At 40.4% G+C, this 23164-nt stretch overlaps 1 protein-coding gene across 1 annotated transcript in view; it reads right to left on the bottom strand.

Annotated features, from left to right (window-relative positions):
- Window positions 1-23164, bottom strand: part of Nprl3 (GATOR complex protein Nprl3) — a 425627-nt gene that overhangs the window by 270343 nt on the left and 132120 nt on the right. Inside the window, exon 6 of the mRNA XM_090377042.1 lies at window positions 10928-11003. Coding sequence (XP_090233168.1) covers window positions 10928-11003 — 76 coding nt within the window. The remainder of the gene's footprint in view (window positions 1-10927; window positions 11004-23164) is intronic.

The following is a 23164-nucleotide window of genomic DNA, read 5'->3' as shown; positions in this document are numbered from 1 at the left end:
CTCTCGAATGTGCTGCAGTAGAAAATAATCATCTAATAAATCCACAAAAGCCTTACTAGTGTGCGAGTGACCGACCCACAGGTTCCAGTAAAAATCTAGGAAGTTAAAATCCCCATTATAAGACATTCTGATTTACTGGCCCACTCTATTTCTCGGTATTGTTGTTAATTGTACTCATCAGAGTCGTTAGGCCTATATTGCACTCCTACCCTCATTTCTGCTTTCCCAGTCTATGTCACAACAAACTGACTCAATGTTGCACTGTCAACCAATGCAAATTAGGTGCACTGCATTAGATATTATGTGTTCCTTAACTAACCCCTCCTCTCTTCCTATCCTGGCTATCATTTCTGCACACATTGTACTCCCCAAATTCCAATTCTGCATTCCTTATATAAGTGGAACACCACATCTCTGATATCCCAACAATATCTGCCTTTGGTGTCTTTACCAGCACTTCAAATTCATCAAATTTATTTACTATAGCCTAGCATTGGTGTACATGCACCTGTTCTTACTCTTAGTTACATAAAACACAGCCCACGTATTTACTTATTTCATGATGACTCCCAGCAGTTCCTAAAATCCATAGCAACTTGCAGTGTCGAGTCAGTTTGGTGAGACATAAGCACTGAAAAAGAAAAACTGGGAGTAGATGTGTGTTATAGGCCTAATGAATCTGATGAGTATAAACTGTACAGAGAAATAGAATGCCTTATAATAGGGGATTTTAATTTCCCAGATATTGACTGGAATTTGTGGGTTAGTCACTTACATTTACTTGACAGGCTTTTGTGAATTTATTGGATGATTGTTTTCTATAGCAGCATGATCGGGAGGCAACTAGAGGGAATAATACTCATGATCTGATTAGCAGTAGTGATTTTTCATGCATTAAGAATCTGCAGATAAAGAAACAACTAGGTGGCAGTGATCACAGTGTGCTGAAGTGGAATTTACCCAAGGAGGTAGTTACCATCAGAGGTAAAGGGAAGGGTTTTTGCTTTCGTAAAGGTCACAGACAGTTTTTAAATTGTATACAGTGGGACCAACTGATGATGTTACCAACAGCAAATTCAAAATGGGAAGCATTCAAAGAATTAATCTTGGAAGCTACTAGGCTTTTCATACCAACTAAGAAATATTGTTCAAGGTTTAGGATTAAAGGGATGTCAGATGAACTAATGAGACATGTGGCAGTGAAGAAAAATGCATGGAATACATATAAATTAACAGGTGACACAGAAGCCTATGTCACCTGTTAATTTATAGATATAAGTGGGTCTGTAACCAAGTCACAATGGAGGTTAGGCAGGCAAAGGCAGATTACGAGATATCTTTGCCAAAGGATACAAAGAAAAACAGCAAAGAGTTCTTTACTTACGTAAACTCTAGAAGGAAGGGGATGAATCAGATTGGACCACTGGATATCGATGGTTCAACTGTTGATGATCCTGCTCAAGTAGCTAACAAACTAAATAAGTATTTTGCATCTACATTCACACATGAGGATTTATTCAGGGAGGGGAATGCCAGAGGTGAATTAAACCCTGGCAGTGAGCTAGATGATTTTGTAATAACTGAGAGCAAAGTGGAGCAGAAATTGTTGAAGATAAACATAAGAAAGGCACCTGGGGTGGATGGGATCTATCCAGTTATATTAAAGGAAGCAGCAAAGTAAGTAACCCTTAGCCATAATTATGAGAGCTTCCTTGGACTCAGCAGAGGCACCCATGGACTGGAGATGTGGAAATGTGACCCCAATTCACAAAGGAGGATCAAAGGGTGAAACAAATAATTACAGAAACAAGTAAGAACAGCATGAGTTTGTTAAGAGGAATTCTCATCTGACCAATTTGATCGGATGCAAAGAATAATTTTGATATCATATATTTGGATCTTAGAAAGGCTTTTAATACCATTGCACATGGAAGACTGCTGCACAAATTGGAGCAGTGTGGCATTGGAGACAAATTGCTGCTGTGGATAAAGGGTTGATTGAGTGGGAGAAGAAAGAGTGGTAATCAATGGCTACTGCTATTCGTGGACTAATGTTATTAGTGGAGTCCCCAGGGTTCAGTGTTGGGTCCATTGTTGTTTTCTTTATTTATTAATGATACTGATGATGGTATATCAGGCTTAATGTCCAAGTCTGCAGATGATATGAAGGTCAGCAGTACGATGCTGCAACAGGATCATGAAAAGTTAAGCAGATGGGCTGAGAGGTGGCAAATGAAGTTTAACATTGACAAATGTTAAGTACTGCATATGTGAAGCAGTAACCCCAGAGTAACGTATCAACTCTGTGGTTCTATACTGACAGTTGTAGAGAATGAAAAGGCAGATATGAAGTTTTCTGAGCAGTGCAGACGATCTCCATGGTGTCCTGTCAATGATATACAACAACTTTTCTAGCAGGGATAAGGAGGTGATTAACCCCTTGTATAAGGCAATGGTAAGGCCACACCATTAGTACTGTATACAGGTCTGGAGGCTCATTTTAAGAAGGATGTAGAGCTGCTGGAACAAGTACAGAGAAGGGCAACAAGATTAGGGAATGCAACAAAGGGTTGCTCCTACCAAGAAAGGCTTAAGTTTTGCAAATTACAGTGTCTGGAGACTAGGCACCTGCGAGGTGATCAGATTGAGGTGTATAAAGCCTTGAATGGTTTTGAGCATGCTCAATGCTGATGGGATTCTTGATCTTGCTCAGAATAATCACCTAAGAGAGCATAAATTCAAATTGAGGGAAGACAGTTGTAGGACAGATGTGCAGAAGTCAGCCAGCGGGTGGTTGATTGCTAGAACAAACTTCCATCTGTTGTAGTTAATAGCTTAAGCAGATTCTAGGCAGAACTAGACAACCATTTGGAGCAAGTGGATGGGTGAAATGAGAAGGTTTTTTTTTTTTTTTTTTTTTTTTTTGGCTGATGCCATATAAGCTTGCTTTCTTGCATCATGTGACTTTACTAATGCTAACTTGCTTTCTAGGCTGCTGCTCATTCAAATCGAAGCAGTGCAAGAATCACTTCCACCTCTGCCTGCAGCTACTGTTATATCCTGTTCATCTTTTTTACAAATATCGACTGTTAAATTTATATTAACTTTGCAATTGTAAATTGCAATTTATCCTTGAAAATTAAAGTATTGGTGAATTGAAAAAATATTGTGATCAAAATTAACTTCTTGGCTATACAAGAATAAGAAAAGATTTACTGTAATTTATAATGAATGAAATTGAAAAATGAAAGAGAGGAAAACGTGATTTTGCTGTCACATTTTCTTTATTTTTTTTAATAATTATATATTTTTTATTTTCTAAGAATATCATACAATCTAATTCACCTTTTTAATTTATAATGAGATAAGTTTTTAGTCTCCCTCCATAAGCCAATTGAATTTCATTAAAATTATTTGTTGAATCTGCATGAGTAACACTTCTGCTATTTTCATAAAGTTTCTGCAGATTATAATATGTTTTACAGATTTCATATGTTTTGAATTGTGTAAAAATATTTTTTGGTTTTCTTGTACGAAATAATTCATTATCATCAAGTATATCAAATGATATAGCAAATATTTGTCTTTTTGTCACATCTCGTTTTTCTCTTTCATTTTTCAACTTCATTCATTATAAATTGCAGTAAATCTTTTCTTTTTCTTGTATAGCCAAGAAGTTAATTTTCATCACAATATTTTTTAAATTCACCAATACTTTAATTTTCAATGATAAATTGCAATTTGTTGTTTTTTTTAGCATGTCTCTTTTATGCATTCTAAAATTAATTAAATATTCTCTATTTACATTTGTATATCCTATATATTTGCAATGTTTACAAATATCTTTTAATTCTTTAACAGCTTTAGTACAGAGTACACTGAAAGGACAGAATTCATGAGATACCTGGTTCTTCCTGGTCAATGTGACGCTGTCACCTCTCTCGCTAGTGGAAAAACCCACTGCTTGGCAAGTATATAGGTACAGTGCATCACTACACTCAAGTAGATGGTAATTTGATATCAGTATGGATAAATTCGTGACTTAACCAGAGCTGGTACAGAGATTGCACTATTCCCCATTCGACAGTATCAAGAGTGTTTCAGGAATACACCATTACCAGAATAACATCTCATCGTGGACAACACTGTGGGCAGAGAAAGGTAGTGGATAAATGTGGCCATCAATGTCTGTCTCACATTGTTTCAGCCAACTGGAGAGTAATAGTGGCAGAAATCACCACAGTCTTCAACGATGGAGGTGCCAGAATCCTCTCCATCAAGACCATCAGGCAATCATTAGACTCAATAGGTTATGGGAGCTGCCGACCCACCAGAGTCCCACTGCTAACACCACGACACAGGACTCTATGCCTTAACTGGGCAAAAGATCATCAGCACTGGATGTTGGATGATTAAAGATAGGTCTTCTGCTCCGATGAGTCCAGTTCCCAGTTATTTCGAGCGGACAGGAGGGTGCGTATCTGGCGGAAACTGCACAAAGCTATGCACACCTCATGTCCACAAAGAACTGTTCAGGCAGGTGGTCGGTTGGTAATGGTCAGGGGCGTGTTCAACTGGCACACATTAGGACATCTGGTACGACTACACGCACTTTGAATGGTCCAGTTACATGTCCATCCTTGCAGACCATCGGGACAGAAACTTATTAACCTCTAACAGGAAGCTTAATGATTTGGTAATAACTAGGAGCAAAGTGGAGGAGAAATTGTTGAAGTTCAACATAAGAAAGGTACCTGGGGTGGATGGGATCTATCCAGTTATATTAAAGGAGGAAGCAAAGAAAGTAAGCAAACCCTTAGCCATACTTATGAGAGCATCCTTGGACTCAGAGAGTCCCCATGGACTGGAGATGTGCAAATGTATCCCCAATTCATAAAGGGTCACATGAGTATTTACAGACCTGTTAGTTTAACTTCCTGGTAAACTAATGGAGTCACTGGTTAAAGAAGCATTGCAAAATCATCTAGACAAGACTGCAGTAATAATTCAGGCACAGCATGGGTTTGTTATGGGAAAGTCTTGTCTGACAAATTTGAATGGATACTATGATGTAGTCACAAAGCAACTGGATGCAAAAAATTATTTTTATAACATATATTTGGATTTCAGGAAAGCTTTTGATACTGTTGTGCATGGAAGATTACTATACAAATTGGAGCAGTATGGCATTAAAGGCAAGTTGCTACAATGGATAAAAGGGTGGTTAAGTAGGAGAAGACATATAGTGGTAATCAATGGGCGCTACTCTTCATGGACTAATGTTATTAGTGGAGTTTCCCAGGGTTCAGCATTGGGCTCACTGTTGTTTTGTATATTTATCAATGATATTGATGAAGGTATGTCAGGCTTAATATCCACATTGGCAGATGATAGTAAGGATGGCAGGGTTGTTAATGACAGTAATGGCAATGTGCTACTGCAACAGGAGGTAGAAAAGTTGTAGATGGGCTGAGAAGTGGCAACTGAAGTTTAACATTGACAAATCAAACTACTGCATATGGGTAGAAGTAACCCCAGATAAACGTACCAACTGTGTGGTACTACACTTAGTGTGGTAGAAAATAAAAAAGACATGGGAATAATTCTGCAGTTACATATGAAGTTTTCTGAGCTGTGCAGATAGGCTGCTAGAGCAGGTCATGGGGTGTTAGCATTAGCATTAGTAGAGGCATATGATGCAAGAAAGCAAGCTTATTCAGCATCAGCCAAAAAAAAAAAAAAAACCCACTTCCACTTCACCCCTCTGTTCGTTCAAAATACCTGTCCAGCTGAGCCTTAAACTTATTTAGGCCATCAACCTCCACCACAAGGGATGGAAGTCTGTTCCACCAACCAACCACCCGCTGGCTAAAGGCAAATTTCCGCACGTCTATCCTACATCTGTCTTTCCTTAATTTGAATTTATGCCCTCTCAGGTGATTATTCTGAGCTAGAGGAAGAATCCCATCAGCATTGAGCATGCTCAAACCATTCAAGGCTTTATACACCTCTATCAGATCACCTCGCTGGTGCCTAGTCTCCAGACACTGTAATTTGCAAAACTTAAGCCTTTCTTCGTAAGAGCACCCCTTTGTTCCATTCACTAATCTTGTTGCCCTTCTCTGTACTCGTTCCAGCAGCTCTACATCCTTCTTGAAATGAGGCCTCCAGACCTGTATACAGTACTCTAGGTGTGGCCTGACCATTGCCTTATACAATGGAATAATCACCTCCTTATCCCTGCTGGAAAAATTCCTTTATATCATTGACAATACTCCATGAGCTACTCTTGCAGCCCTTCTGCACTGCTCAGAGAACTTCATATCTGCCGGCACAACCACCCCCAAGTCCCTTTCATTCTCTACCACTGTCAGTGTAGTACCACAGAGTTGATACGTTGCTCTGGGGTTGCTGTTTCCCATGTGTAGTACTTTACATTTGTCAATGTTAAACTTCATTTGCCACCTCTCAGCCCATCTGCTCAACCTTTCCAGATCCTGTTGCAGCAGCATAGTGTCAGTAGTGTCCTTGACAACCCTGCCAACCTTTGTATTGTCTGCAAACTTGGACATTAAGCTTGATATACCATCATCAATATCATTTATAAATACAGAAAACGATAATGGACCCAACACTGAGCCCTGAGGGACTCCACTAATAACATTAGTCCACGATGAGCAGTGTCCATTGATTCCACTCTCTGTCTTCTCCCCCTCAACCACCCCTTTATCCATAGCAGCAATTTGCCTCCAATGTCACACTGCTCCAATTTGTGTAGCAGTCTTCCATGTGCAACAGTATCAAAAGCCTTTCTAAGATCCAAGTATATAATATCAAAGTTATTCCCTGCATCCAGTTCTTTTGTGACTGCATCATAGTATCCAATCAAGTTGGTCAGGCAAGACTTCCCCTTAACAAAACCATGCTGTGTCTGAGCTATAACTGAAGTCTTCTCTAAATGATCCTGCAGTGCTTCTTTAACCAGTGCTTCCATTAATTTTCCTGGAACAGAAGTTAAACCACAGGTCTATAATTACTTGTGTGTCAGCCTTTGATCCTCCTTTGTGAATTGGGGTCACATTTGCACATTTCCAGTCTATGGGTACCTCCCGTGAGTCCAAGGAAGCTCTCATAATTACGGCTAAGGGTTTGCTTACTTCCTTTGCTGCCTCCTTTAATATAACTGGATAGATCCCATCCACCCCGGGTGCCTTTCTTGTGTTTATCTTCAACAGTTTCTCCTCCACTTTACTCCCAGTTATTTCAAGATTCTGTAGCTTACTGCTAAAGTTGAATACACCTCTGGCATTCCCCTTGCTGAATAACTCCTCATGTGTGAATGTCGATGCAAAATATTCATTTAGTTTGTTAGCTACCTGAGCAGGATCATCAACAGTTGACCCATCAATATCAAGTGGACCAATCTGATTCATCCCCTTCCTTCTAGAGTTTACATAAGTAAAGAACTCTTTGCTGTTTTTCTTTGCATCCCTTGCCAAGGATTTCTCGTAATCTGCCTTCGCCTGCCTAACCTCCTTTGTAACTTGGTTGCATATCAACTTGTATCTATCATAGGCTTCTGTGTCATGTGTTAATTTGTAAGTATCCCATGCATTTTTCTTCTCTGCCATATGCCTCATTAGTTCATCTGACATCCAGTTCATCTGACATTAGTTCATATTTTAAATAAATTCAAGGAGGAACTGGACAACAAACTTTTAGAGGGAATAAATGTGTGAAATGTTTTTTTTTTGTTTTTCCTTCAGCTGATGCTACATAAGCTTTCTTTCTTGCATCACATGCCTGTACTACTATTACTACTACCTGGAAAGAGTGGAGGATTTTTGATATACCACAGCAGATCTTTAAAAGGTGGCTACCCACCAGAAGATTTTGGACAAGAATATTCAGAAAGATGAACAAAGATGGAGAGAGAGGGGGGGGGGAGAGCAGTCACATCTGCTGCCACCATACGTATTCCTTACTATCTGGGCTTAACAGAATGGATTTTGACAGTAAAAGACCATATACCTATCGTGGGTACAGGTTGAACTGCATACGAGATCAAATATCTGGTTTTGAGGAGTGTTATATAGGAGAGTCAGCATGTAGATTTAAAGATGGTATGGGGTGCACATAAAAGAAACATTCTGCTGATTATGGCAAATGTGCTGTGGCTGAGCACTTCTTGCAGGAAAATCAATTTTCTCCAGACAAGAGAACCCTTATTCTCTTAGATATTGGCCATTATTCTCTTAGATATTGGCACTGGAAATAGCTTGGAAGATTACAAATTTATTCTTCAGAACATAACAGTATTAATAAAGATAGGGGTCTGTATTCAACCCCTCTTCAATTGCACGTCAACAATATCACAATCCTTGGAGAGGAAAGAACAGTTCCACCTGGCCATTTCTAGTCTCTGTGCACATGTGGAGAATAATTCTCATGCTCCTCCAGTAACATGTACCAAGAGTGTGATCCTGTTGATATTATTTAAGGATGTATTGTGACTGTTAAGTTCAACCATTGACAAAGGAAGTAGTCACCTTTGAAAGCTTTCATGTTGTTTTTATTGCTTTTAACTCCATAATATTTATAAATTTTTAATTTTATCTATTTATTATTTGTATTGCTTTAACTCCATTATTTTATCAGTGTATTCTATTTTTTATACTAAATATACAGTTTTATCCTGTGTTTAAATTAATTTTGTTTTTATTAAAGTCTTTGTCATATATACAGGTTGGTGTATTTATTGCAGTTATGAGTGATCTTGTATTATTTCTTAAACTATGGACTCCATAATTTTCCCTAATATTTCAAAAAGATTAGATAAACTAAGAAGATGGGTTAAAATTTTTCAAATGAAGTTTAACATAAGTGATAATATAGTGATAATATTAATGAAAAATAGGAAAATTTTGCATATAGGAACATTTATGTTGAAATAAAAGAAAATAGCCAATCGGTTGGTAGTAGAAGCGAAAAATGAAGAATGGGAAAGGAAATGTGCAACTATTAATAGCAAATTGGGCTTCAAGCAATCAGCGGAATCATGGAAGGTCCTTAAAGACTTGAGAAAACAGAGTAAACACAATGCTGGTTTGCAATTAATACCTTTGAAAAACTGGACGGAGTACTATGAAGGACTTTTAAAAGAAGACCTGGAAGAGTTCAAGACGATGGAGGATTTTGGTGTAGAAGACTCGGGCTTAAAAGTTTCTGTTACAGAAATGGAACACCTGCTAAAGGAAGGAAGGAAGGAATGGCAAATCACCTGGACCTGGAGGAGTTTACATGGAACTTCTGAAATATGGAGGAAAAGGAGTGGCTGTTCTGATACAAAAACTGTTAAATAGTATACTGAGAGGAGAAGAAATACTGAAAGAAATGATAACAGGATGTATTACATCAATTTATAAGAAGGGCGATCAGAAAAGCTGTTCAAATTACAGAGGAATATGCGTCCTGAACCCGCTGTTAAAGATCCTTGGAAAATGGATCAGGAACCATTTAGAAGCCCGAATCGAGGTATCAGAAGAACAAAGTGGTTTTTCAGCTGGGAGGTCATGTATAGATCATATCTCAACAGTACGACAGATCCTAGAAAAATGCCAATCAAAAGAAAAAAAATATTTATGATTTTCATTGACCTTGAAAAGGCATATGACAGTGTTCCAAGAAAACTCTTATGGGAAGCATTGAAAGAGGCAAATATTGATGGACAACTGATTAACATTATTAAGGAAATTTACAGGAATAATAAATGCAGAATTAAAGTGGAATCAACTTTGTCACCTGAATTCCAACACTTCAAAAGGCTTATTACAAGGTTGTTGCATGTCACCAACACACTTTTCAAAATTTATATCGACATCTTCCTAAGATCCTGGTCAAAAAAATGTAATAAAATGGAATTGCCGATTAATAAGAACACCTATATTCACAATTTACTTTTTGATCACAACCTTATGGGACTTTATAGTTCAGATACCTTCCGGTATTGCACTGTAATATGGACATTAGATTGAGAATGAATTGACCCTCTACGAGGGAATCTGAGATAAATACACATCAACATTGTTAGTGGTACAGCATTGTAAATAGGTTACGGGATTGATGGGAAGGCTGGCCTGGACTGCATAGTATAATAAATAAATTTTAAAAAAATATATGGGTATGCACTGGAACTGTTCCTCCTGTCCATTCCATTTTTAAATTTTTAGTTTTAATTCTTTTTGGATTTACTTTAGGTTTGATTGTTCTATCCATTAAGTTTAAAAAAAAACAATTACACAAAATATAATAGCCAATTTTTTCATATAAGCTCCTTGTACTTTCTTTGTTAGCCTTTGGCTCATGTTAACTTTCGGCGCCTCCGTAGCCAGGTGGGCAGGAGCAGCAGTGCGTAGCATACACTTCTTGATTAGACCGGGGTTCGAGCCTGTGACCACCAAAATACGGAGGATGCAGAAAGGTCAGGGAATGACCACCGCATATCCCTGGAGCAATATGGCCTTAGTTGCTAATGCTCCTAAAAACCAAATAACAAACACATGTTAATTTTCATCATAATGTTTTATCTGTAATTTGTAAATATTAGAGATGTTCCCTATAACATTAAATTCCACAATTAAAAATCTCTAAAGTTAATGCTACACAAAGCTTAAATGACAACTAAGTCCATCATTAACCATTTAAATGATAACAACAAACAAATTCAGTTGAGTGACATGGCACAGGGAACACCAAACCTGGACTGTACGAAAAAATTAAATATAATGACTAAACTACAAATTTTTCATTAAGTATATAAGTCTACTAAAAATATGTTAGTATCTGTGTAGAAACACACACATAACACCAAATGTCAGCAACTAAAAAAAACTGAATATTAACCATGAACATTCAAAAAAATACAAACCCTTGGTAAACCATCTGCAGGTCTTGAGATAACTGACTTTTTGATAAAATAAGATGATAAGGAGATTCTTTTAAATCTGGAAAACATTGAAAGCAGTTAGAATAATAAAGCAGACAGAAAAGTTTCAAAGCTTGTTAGCCAGTAAGATCTACTTAACTAAGCAGGGGTAATTCTCAATTAAGGCAGCAGTAATGACACTTAATCTGACTAATTCCTCAGAAAAATATCTATGGCACATTAACCATTGGTCAAAATTAAGAGGCTGTTATGCTGTCTACCTTCCTAATTATACATGCACACATATAAAAAAAAAAAAAAAATCTGAATAGCTCTGAAATTGACACTTTATTATTTACTTTGAAAAAGGTCTTATGGATCTACTTTTTGTTTTTAGCTTTGTGTAAACAAGTATGGTTTCTCCCATCAGATGGTTGACACTACTACTATAGAAAGGTAGATTTTCTTTGTTTTGTGTTTGATTTATTAAATGAGTTATTAAAATGGTTTCTGGTCTTGATTATTATTATTTATTTAATTGACAAAACTTATATTACAATTGATACATTCAATCATGATGTATGAGTAAATATTGGAGACTATATAAGCAATAATGAAGTAGACATTGTAATGCAAGAAGCTAGATACAAAATATAGTAACGACAGATACACTGTGCTTCATTTAAAAGAGGCACCAGAATCTACTATGCTTAAGTTTATGTTTAGGCTAATTGTTATCTGGACTTTTTTTTTTTTTTTTTTTGTCATTTTTGAGCTGAAATTTTTAAATTTGGTGTTAAAATCAGAGTAAGTATTATCATTTATATTTTAATGATTTCTAAATTAAAATTTTTCCTAATCAACATTTTTTTAAAAATCTAAATAGGAATGCTGTTCTCTGTCCTTGATTTATTCCATAAACATCATTTGTATACTTCTCGGATGAATGTAAGCTTACTTATTTGATGATAACAAAACAAAAATAAACAATGGATATAAACATGAGAAGAAGCAATACATAGCTGTCCTTCTATGGCTACTGCACATACTGAAGAGTGAACTTCATCATGCAACCATCAGTGTGTTTTTTGCCTCTTCATATAAAATCAGTTTCTGTTCACTTCTGAAGTACACCAGATCGCCAATATGGCTGCCGTTACGAGTAGACACGTTTTTACGAGCTCCTGATTTTTATGTTAAAATATGAGTTTTAAGTGTTTAGTTAGCCAAGAAAAGTGTCCTGTCGAAAGACATTCATCTGAGGATTCCCTATATGAGACAATTTTGCAAACTTTTGGGAATTTAGCAAATTACCAGCCTTTTTATCTGTGTTCTTTGTTTGCCAGATTACAATGGTCACCGTGTGGCTGGCAGCAGAGCCATAGAGAGGCACCGATTATAACACGGAGGACACGTTGGCAGTGTGCACTTGACTGGGGAGGGTATCCCAACAGTGATTTTATCGGGCTGAAAAAGAGCTCCAACAATGTGCTTTTAACTGTCTTAAACAGTCGAGAAAAATTTTTTTAGTGAACTATCCCCCCACCCCCGTGCCATAAACTTTTCATGGTGAGGACAAACTCTTATCCAGTGAATTCTATTGTGTTTTTGACATCACCATCACTTTCAGCAACTCCAAAAATGTTACAGGGAACTAATTCCACTGTTCTAGGTGCATTCTAACATTTGTTTGTTTCTCCCCACCGCCACCTGTGGACAGTGGGGGGGGTCAGCCCAAAACTTCACCGACAGACTGTTCAGCAGCTATTCCACCTACGGACCTGCTACAGGCAATCTGCACCTTTTCGCGAACCCTTTCATGGGAACCCATGACAAAATTCGGTTTAAACCCCGTTAAACCGAACTGGCTCAATAATCCGGATTTTACCTGATAATAACCAGGACACCAGGCAGAAAAACCCAAACGATGATCCCATTATAATCAAAAGCCAGGATGAAGCAGTGGACACACACTCTTGGGCCTCCCAGACAAGCCAGAGAAAGAATAGGAAGGCAATAGTGCCAAATTCACAGCGGGAGACATGCTCACACTGAGCCTAAGGAATCAAAAGAAACAAACATCCAGCGAAGTCAAAAAGACGGCAGTGAGGAGATACAACCGGAACCGCCTCTGGATCCCATCCTGCCAGAGGGCACCGTACATGAGAAATCAATGCTCCTCAAGGCTGCCCTGGAAACCCTGTTCAAGGAGCAAACAAACAAGGTGATCACAGGGATTAGAGCCCAAATCTTGTGGAATAAGCTGGACACACTCCTGATAGAAACTTTCCTAGACAGTGAAAGAGCAACAGCAAAGCTCCAGGCTTATATTGATTGTGGGGCGAAAAAAATGACACAGCATGTCCTCACATATGCCCAAGCGCTGAGAACCACAATAATAGAGCAACAGCCGACTCCCGCTGCCCTCAGGAGGAGGAAGGGTCCCCTACTACAATGCACACATCGGGTCACCTTAAAGCCAGCCACACCAGAGACTCACCACACAAGCGAAGAGGTGAAAAACTTGGTAATTACCAACCTTGGCGAAGATTTTAAAACCACCAGAATAACATCGATAAGGAAGACTCGCAACGTCGCTGTCTTTATTGAAATTGAGACACAGGAGGAGGCAAATAAAATCTTTGAAAACCCAAAAGTGCCCTTTCTGGGCCTCCATGCAGAGATCCCCAAGAGAAAGAGACCGAGCACTGTAGTTTATGACACTGGAAGTGACCTCTCCCCAACCCAACTACAGGACAAAATCTACAGAAGAAACCTGCAGCAAGACATTCCAGATACTTACCCGTCGGAGCTAATCACACCTAAATACCAGACAAAGCCCAGAAGCAGTAAAGCCACAAACTGGGTGATTGAGTTAGCCCCAAGAGCCTGGAAGATAATCAGCCAACAGACACGGATTTACATCAATTGGGGCAGCCACTGATTTAGAGAGCACGTGGCTATGCCCAAATGCTTCCGGTGTTGCCGATACCCAACACACGTGTGTGTGTGTGCAACCACAAACCTCCCCAACTCGTGGGCACTGCACAAGCATAGGCCATAACTACAACTCCTGCCTTAATAAAACTTCCCGACTAGTGTGCACAAATTGCAAAGCCTTAAAACTACCAGCAGATCACTCCATTAGTGACAGAAACTGCCCCGATACATAAAACATAAAAGCGCTCAACAATCAAGAACCGATTATGAGAACTCTTCATAAAAGCAATAATGTAAACACAATGAAACTTGCTCAACATAACGCACAACAGGCTAAAGAAGAAGGCACGGCAACAGCTTTAGCCCCTTGTGCGTTATGTTGAGCAAGTTTCATTGTGTTTACATTATTGCTTTTATGAAGAGTTCCCATAATTGGTTCTTGATTGTTGAGCGCTTTTGGCTTTTATGTAGACGGGTCAGTTTCTGCTCTAATGGAGTGATCTGCTGGTAGTTTTAAGGCTTTGCAGTTTGTGCACACTGGTCGGGCAGTTTTATTAAGGCAGAAGTTGTAGTTGTGACCTAAGCTTGCACAGAGCCCACAAGTTGGGAAGGTTTGTGGTTGCAAACACGTATGTGTGGTGTGGACGAATCAGCAACACCGGAAGCATTTGGGCACAGCCATGTGCTCTCTAAATCCTAATGAAGACAATCTTGATGTTCTCTTCCTCCAGGAGCCCTACATGCACAAGAAAGAGGTAAAGAGCCATCCTCTTATGTATAAAATAGTTCAGCATGACGGAGATACTACCTGGGCGGCCTTGATAGTTTGCAATCCTGACCTCACAGTAACAAAGATAACACATCTCTGCAATGAATGGGCCACCTGTGGCCAAATCATCTCCTCATTAGGAGAATGCTAAGCAATATCATTATAGTGTCGACCTGGCAAAGACATTCTCCCTGCAATACATTACCTGCAAAACATCCTCCATGAGCTCTCCAATGCTACAGTAATAGTCTGTGCAGATGTCAACTGCAGGTCGCCAGCTTGGCACAGTGCAATCCCTGACCGACGTGGTACTGCTAATGGCCAGTGACTCAAAGAATTCCTCACCAACAACAGCCTGTCAATACTAAACCAGCCAAACAATACACCCACCTTCTCAAGCACATTATGGGAAGCAACAATAGATGTAAGCTTTGCCACCCGCTCCATCTCTGGATATATATCTTCACGGAAGGTCAGAGAGAATTGGACAACCTCTGACCACAGAGTTATTATATTCCAGATGCACCGTGCTCTTAATGGACAACCCACACCTAGCATAACCGTCAACAGATTCACCGTTGACGAGGCAAACTGGGAACAATTTCAAGAAACACTGACTGGCTCTGCCCAAACTTTTCGCTATGCAACCCTTACCCCGGGTTGCATAGTTACCAACACCAATGCACCATTGTAAACATAATTAGAGAGGCTGCAAACACAACCACCAAAAGGAAGAAATCATCCCCAGGTGCAGCCCGCTGGTGGTGCCCGGAGCTTCAGAGAATCCGACATGAGGTAAATACAAGCAGGAAAAATTTTCAACGAGCAAGAAGATCCTGGCTAGCGGCAGAGGTGGAGGTCCTCAGACAGCAATACCACGAGGTCAGGAATGAATACACTGCCTTGATCAGAACCCGGAAGAAAAGATCCTGGGAAACGCTAGTTTCAACTAGTGGGAACGACTTTATATACAACCCCTTGGGGGGTTGTATATAAAGAGGCTGCAAACGCAACCACCAAAAGGAAGAAATCATCCCCAGGTGCATTCGTTGTTGCGACTTTATATACAACCCCTTGGGGGGTTGTATATAAAGTCGCAACAAACAAGCTACCCAAAGGAGAGGTAGTTCCCTCGACTAAAAGACCTGCTGGCTTCTATATAAAATCATGGCTACAATCAATAGACAATATCCTCAATACCACCTTCCTGCAACTCCCCACAGCTCACTCCCTGGAGCAGCTCCATCTCTGCGAAGAAAACGCAAACTACAACCCAATACAATGTGAAGACCCATTTACACTTGCAGATATCTACTTGGTGACCACCAAAATACGAAACAAGAAGATGCCTGGCGAAGGCTATCTGGAACCAGAGATCGTGAAAAAGGCCATGGAATACATCCCAACAACTATCCTAAATTTGTTCAACCACTGTTTCTCTGCAGGCTACTTCACTCACGACTGGAGATCTGCACGGATTCGACTGATCTTGAAGAACCAGACAAAATCACAGGAACTTCTGGAGTCATATAGACCTATACCACTATTACCGATACTGAGAAAACTATTTGAACATTTACTCCACAACAGGATAGAAACCCACTACCTAGAAGCAGTCCTACGATCCCCCCAAACAATTTGGCTTTCGTAGAGGCTGCTCCACTGTAGACACGTTGGAATATATAATAACCGCAGCTACCAACTGTAACAGCAAATACTTCCTGATGATCTCTGTCGATTTTGCCAGGGCATTTGACTCACTCTGGTGGCCAAGTGTCTTCGGCTGACTCCGGAGGCAAATATCCACAACAACCTGTACCACTGTATCAAAACTTACCTATCTGACAGAAGGATCTCAGTATGTGCTCCTTACTCTCAACTTACTCAGTCTGTCTTCTGAGGGTGCCCACAGGGTTTAGTCCTGTGGCCACTCCTTTGGAACCTGGTGATGGACGGCTTCCTCAATTAGAATCTCAATGGGGCAGATGCCCAAGCTTTTGCAGATGACCTCGTCCTGATGCTGGAGGTGGACAGCTGGGCACAACTGGAAGCCACTGCAAACCGGGCAATTGACTCCCTGCAAACGTGGGCAAAACAGAACCACCTAACGATATCACCAACCAAGACATTCTTAATACTCCTCAAGGGCTCTCTCAACACCAGAAAGCCACCACAAATCAATGTAGAAGGAACCACAATTAAACTAACTACAGAATAAAAATATCTCGGAATCGTATTGGATATAAACTAATCCTCTACCCGACACCTTGTCTATCTCCAGAGAAATATCAGGAACTACTCAGCTCTCATAGCAAGAATCACATGAGAAGATTGGGGACTAAGGAAAAGAACCCTGTCTTTCTTTTACAAGACTTTTTTTCATCCCGGCCATCTCATACGCTGCAGGGATTTGGTACAACAAAGCAACCGTGGCTGTCAACAAAAGGAAATTAGAATCAATACAGCATAACATCTTGCTCACCATCACAAGAGCATGCTGCACTGTCAGCTCACACGTGCTGCAGGCTCTAATGGGATCACTCCCCCTGGACTTGGAAATTGTCCACTGCGGCATGCTCTTTCAACTATCAAAGGGGAAAAGTGTAACCTGCATCGGCTTCACTATCAATCCAACCAACAAGAGCAAAATAGAGAAAAAAAACGTCTTATCAACCACCTCCAGCAAACCTGGCAGTCCCGATGGGCAGAATCAACTAAAGGCACCATAACCCAGAAATTCCTGAATGTTACCCAAGTCTACCCTCACCAGCCAGCCTGGTTCTCACCAGGGTTCTACACCACCTGCAACGGGACACGGTTCCTTTGATGCCAAACTTACAACCTTCGGAATAAAAGAATCACCACTATGCCACTGCGGACACGGACACATCTGATGCATGAATGTCCCCCCCCTTTGAGGATATAAGATATCACTTTATAACAAAAATGTTTTAACCCAAAGGATCGGGAATACCTTGTGCTGTGGGAGAAGTACTACAGAGCCCTCTCACAATTTGCGCACGAACTGTTCACCACACTACGAACACTACCACAACTTCCCTAGACTCGACAATGGAATTCTGACAACCGAAACGGACAACCATGACTATGACTTTACTGAATGGGACCTAGGTCCCATGAGTGACATCCTGGACCGGCAGTGGACAGGATCCTATACCAAGACTGACCAACTATTGGACGGGACACTGTCGCGGACTTGACGAAGCCGCAGCTTTGCTGCATTCACGCCATGTTGGCGATCTGAGCCAGCTCCCTTGTCTGGCCCTTTCTTCTCCCTCACCTCAGTAGGGGGGGAGGTGACGGCTTTGCTGTCTCCTACCCCTTCACCGACCCCACTCTTCCCTCTGGTGGGGCATGCGTATGCCCCACTGATTCCACCTGGGGTCATCTTCCCTATTGAGCTCATTCTTCCATCTTTATCCCCCCCAATTTTCATTTTCCCCACCCCACTATCTGTACGCAAGTGAATGCACCCACACGCCAAAAATAACCATATCTAAATTACACTGTTCACCCACCATTTTGGCTTTTCCAATTCTAGCACAATAACTCCATGCACAATTTTTTTTTTTTAGGTCCTAGCCACTGAAATCTCAGGAAATTAGTTGGCAGGCCCTGACAGAGTGCAAATTTAAACTACTGGTTACCTGGTCTGCCTCCATGGGGCAAAGTGCAGGCAACGTCGAGTTTCAGCAGGGGTCCAGAGGCTAAATGGCCAGTGGAACAATGGTACAAAACATTACACACTCACATGATCCACACACTTTTAAATCTTTGGCCTTCACAGTGAACTGGTACACTCACAATGAAAGCAATGTGGAGATGGGGGGGCAACACCTGGTGCCGTTAGACACTTAACACACTTTGCACTTCTGCAGTACACCAATGTTTTTAAACTAAACTGGGAATAGAGAACAACATTCTTATTGAGCAATTTATTAGGGAAAATTTTAATTTAAAAACAATAAAAAAAATGAAACACAACGTTTAGTACAATTTAAACTTTCATGCCAAATATGACAAAAAAAAATAAATATAAACAACAACAACCAGCTTTTTCCTTTTTATTTTATGAAAACCCCCACAAAAGAAAGATTTAAGACCTTATAACACTTAGTATTGCAAATGGAGGATAAAGGTTGAGAAGACTGAAGATACTTTAGCATGGGCATTAGCATTAGTACCCCCAGGGGCTCACGTCTGGTGAGTATGGCTTGGCACACCCAGGGTGACAGCTGAACATCATCATTCTTCTCTTTCTTGATGATTCCCTTTTACTTCTCTCTATCTCAGGGCAAGTCTTTTTTTTTTTTTTTTTTTTTTTTTGGTTGGAGCAATATAAGTGTCAGGCTTCCTTGCACCATATGGCTAATAATAATAATAATGGGCACGATGGCCCAGTGGTTAAGACACTGGACTACCAGCCTGATGGACCCGGGTACGAATCCCACATTGGTGGAAGCGAACGAGGCTCTATTACGCTGGGAGACCAATGTAATAATAATATTAAATAAAAAAACATCGCGAAAGTTACCCCATTGGACTTACCTTCACCAAGGTCGGAGTGACAGCTGAGGCAGATAGTGGCACCACCTGGTGTCACTCGCAAGAACTAAATAAATAAATAAACCACAGGACGTTAGCTGAAGCTAAACAAGTCCACCTCCACAAATGGATGATGTCGCATATAAATATTATTCATAATGCATCGAGTGTGCCGCAGGATAAAGTCACTCGTGTTCAGGCCTTAGGAACAGGGGTCGGTTCGAAAAGTTGGAGACAGCCTCCCAAGCAAGACAGTGGAGCAAGTGGCGCTGTCCCCCATAAGGCTACCACAAGACCATCCACCCCCACCAACTGGAGGAGTTAATCGTGCTATTGACCACCCAGGAAGGAAAAAAATGCCAACACATGAAGTGGAGTATTGAAATGAATACATACATCATGCAAGCATACTATGAAATAACCAGGCTAGAGACCGATATGACAATGTACAGATCACAACTACATACCAAGTGGTTGGAACGATACCCGGATATTCAGGTCACCGAACAGCGATTAGCAGACCAAAGAAGAACCATCGTCACGAAGAACCTAATAGCTCCTCCGGCCTCAGAAACGATCCAACACACCACAGGGGAGGTGCAAGGTGATCACCCAGACTGAGTACACTCAGAGACACGACCAGGTAGCCAGGATAATACATCAGAAGCTAGAGAGGAAATACCAGTTGACCAAAGAAAGTGTACCATACTACAAGTATGAACCTCAGGCAGTATTAGAAACCCGAATCCACAAGATGTATTGGGACAACACCATAATAACAGATAAAACAATCCTGCACAACAGACCGGACATAACCCTTGTGCCCAAAACTAGCAATGTCCAGAAAACCCATGAGGAAAAGATCAGGAAGTACACAAACCTGAGACATGAGATCAAAAGGAGATGTGGCATATGGAAGAAGTATCAATCATCGTGTCAATCACCGGTATGGTACCAAAGACTCTATATAGTAGCCTAGCAGCAATAGGTCTCCCAGAGAACACCTACAAGAACTCCAGAAAGTCGCAATCCTGAACACCTGTAGGATAGTCAGAGATTTCCTTGACTGACAATAACACCAGACATTATAACCACCCTCAGTACTTGGTAGCAGTACTCGTAATGGAGTGGAATCCCCCCAATCAGGGAGAAATAATATAAGAGCAACAACAATAATAATAATAAAGGCACATGATGCAAGAAAGCAAGTTTATATAGCATCAGCCAACAAAAAAAAAAAAAAAACCCAGATATCTGATAATTTTGCCCATCCACTCACTCCAAATGTTTGTCTAGTTCTACCTTGAATCTATTTACGCTATCAATTTCTACAATGACAGATAGAAGTTTTTTCCAGCAATCAACCACAAGCTGGCTAAAGGTAAACTTCTAGACATCTGTCCTACAACTGTCTTTCCTCAATTTGAATTTATGCTCTCTCAGATGATTATTCTGAGCAAGAGGAAGAATCCCATCAGCATTGAGCATGCTCAAACCATTCCAGGCTTTATAAACCTCAGTCAGATCACCTGGCAGTTGCCTAGTCTCCACAAACTGCAATTAGAAGAACCTAAGCCTTTCTTCATAAGAGCAACCTTTGTTCCATTAATTAATCTTGTTGCCATTCTCTGCACTTGCTCCAGCAGCTCTACATTCTTCCTAAAATGAGGCCTCTAGAACTGTATACAGTACTTAAGGTGGGGCCTGACCATTGCCTTATACAAGGGGATAATCACCTCCTTATCCCTGCTAGAAATGTTCCTGTATATCATTGACAAGATATCACAAGCTACTCTTGCAGACCATCTGCACTGGTCAGAAAACTTCACATCTGCCTGCACAATTACCCCCAAGTCCTTTTCATTCTTTACCACTGCCAGTGTACCACACAGTTGATACGTTACTCTGGGGTTACTGCTTCCCATACCTCCCATACAGTGTTAAACTTCAGTTGCTACCTCTCAGCCCTTCTGCTCAACTTTTCTAGATCCTGTTACAGCAGCATACTATCATTAGTGTCATTAACAACCCTGCCCACCTTTGTATCATCTGCAAACTCTTGGACATTATGCCTGATATACCATCATCCTGATATACCTTCTATTGGAATGAGCAGAAGCCTGAAAAACAAGATGCAGGATATTTCAGAGACTGCTGGGAGTCATTGCGGTACAAGTAAACACATGGGTTGTGTTAGGGTAGCTAAGAATAGAAATAGGTGCATGTATACTTGCGTGTACACCAATGCTAGGAGTTTAGTAAATAAATTTGATGAATTTGAGGTATTGCTCAAAACATCAAAGGCAGATATTGTTGGGATATCAGAGACATGGTGTCACACAGATATAAGGAATGCAGAACTGGAATTTGGGGAGTACAACGTCTACAGAAAGGACAGAGAGGATAGGAAGGGCGGAGGGGTTATGCTATTAGTTAAGAAATACATAAAATCCAAAGAAGTGAAGCCAGGGGACATCGCTGGACAGTGCAGTGTCGAGTCAGTTTGGTGTGACATAAGCATTGGGAGATCAAAATTGAGAGTAGGAGTGTGCTATAGGCCTAATGACTCTGATGAGTATAATAAGAAACTGTACAGGGAAATAGAGTGGGCCAAAATCAGTGAGTCTTATAATGGGAGATTTTAATTTCCCAGATATTGACTGGAATTTGGGGGCTGGTCACTCACACACTAGCAAGGCTTTTGTGGATTAATTGGATGACTGTTTTCTACATCAGCATGTTCGGGAGACAACCAGTGGGAGGAATACTCTTGATTTGATTATCAGCAGTGATTCTTCATGCATTAAGAATCTGCAGATAAATGAACCACTAGGTGGCAGTGATCACAGTGTGCTGAAGTGGGATTTACTCAAAGAGGTAACTACCATTAGGGGGTAAAGGGAAGGGTTATTGCTTTCGCAAAGGTGACTACGATGGACTGAGACAGTATTTAAATTCTATACAATGGGAACAACTGATGATGTTACCAACAGCAAATGCAAATTGCGAAGCATTCAAAGAACTTATCTTGGAAACTACTAGGCTTTACATACCAACTAAGAAATATTGTTCAAGGTTTAGGCTTAAATGGATGTCAGATGAACTAATGAGGCATATGGCAGAGAAGAAACATGCATGGGATACATACAAATTAACACATGACACAGAAGCCTATGATAGATACAAGTTTATCTGTAACCAAGTTACAAAGGAGGTTAGGCAGGCGAAGGCAGATTACGAGAAATCTTTGGCAAGGGATGCAAAGAAAAACAGCAAAGAGTTCTTTACTTATGTAAACTCTAGAAGGAAGGGGATGAATCAGATTGGTCCACTTGATATCATTGGGTCAACTATTGATGATCCTGCTCAGGTAGCTAACAAACTGAATGAATATTTTGCATCGACATTCACACATGAACAGTTATTTAGCGAGGGGAATGCCAGAGGTGTATTCAACTCTAGCAGTAAGCTAGAGAATCTTGTAATAACTGAGAGTAAAGTGGAGGAGAAATTGTTGAGGATAAACACAAGAAAGGCACCCAGGGTGGATGGGATCTATCCAGTTATATTAGAGGCGGCAGCAGAGGCAGTAAGCAAACCCTTAGCCATAATTATGAGAGCTTCCTTGGACTCAGGGGAGGAACCGCAGACTGGAGATGTGCAAATGTGACCCCAATTCACAAAGGAGGATCAAAGGCTGACACAGATAATTATATACCTACGAGTTTAACTTCTGTTCCAGGAAAATTAGTGGAGGCACTGGTTAAAGAAGCACTGCAGGATCATTTAGACAAGACTTCAGTTATAGCTCGAACACAGCATGGTTTTGTTAAGGGGAAATCTTGCCTGACCAATTTGATTGGATACTATGATGCAGTCACAAAGGAACTGGATGCATGGAATAACCTTGATATTAGCATTTTAGCATTAGCATTAGTAGAGGCATTTGATGCAAGAAAGCAAGC

Source organism: Mastigoproctus giganteus, chromosome 7, assembly GCF_048544385.1.
Source record: "Mastigoproctus giganteus isolate SK-2022 chromosome 7, ASM4854438v1, whole genome shotgun sequence".
NCBI lineage: Eukaryota > Metazoa > Arthropoda > Arachnida > Uropygi > Thelyphonidae > Mastigoproctus > Mastigoproctus giganteus.
Note: the sequence above shows the minus strand (reverse complement) of the source record. Positions and strands in the feature narration are given on the sequence as shown.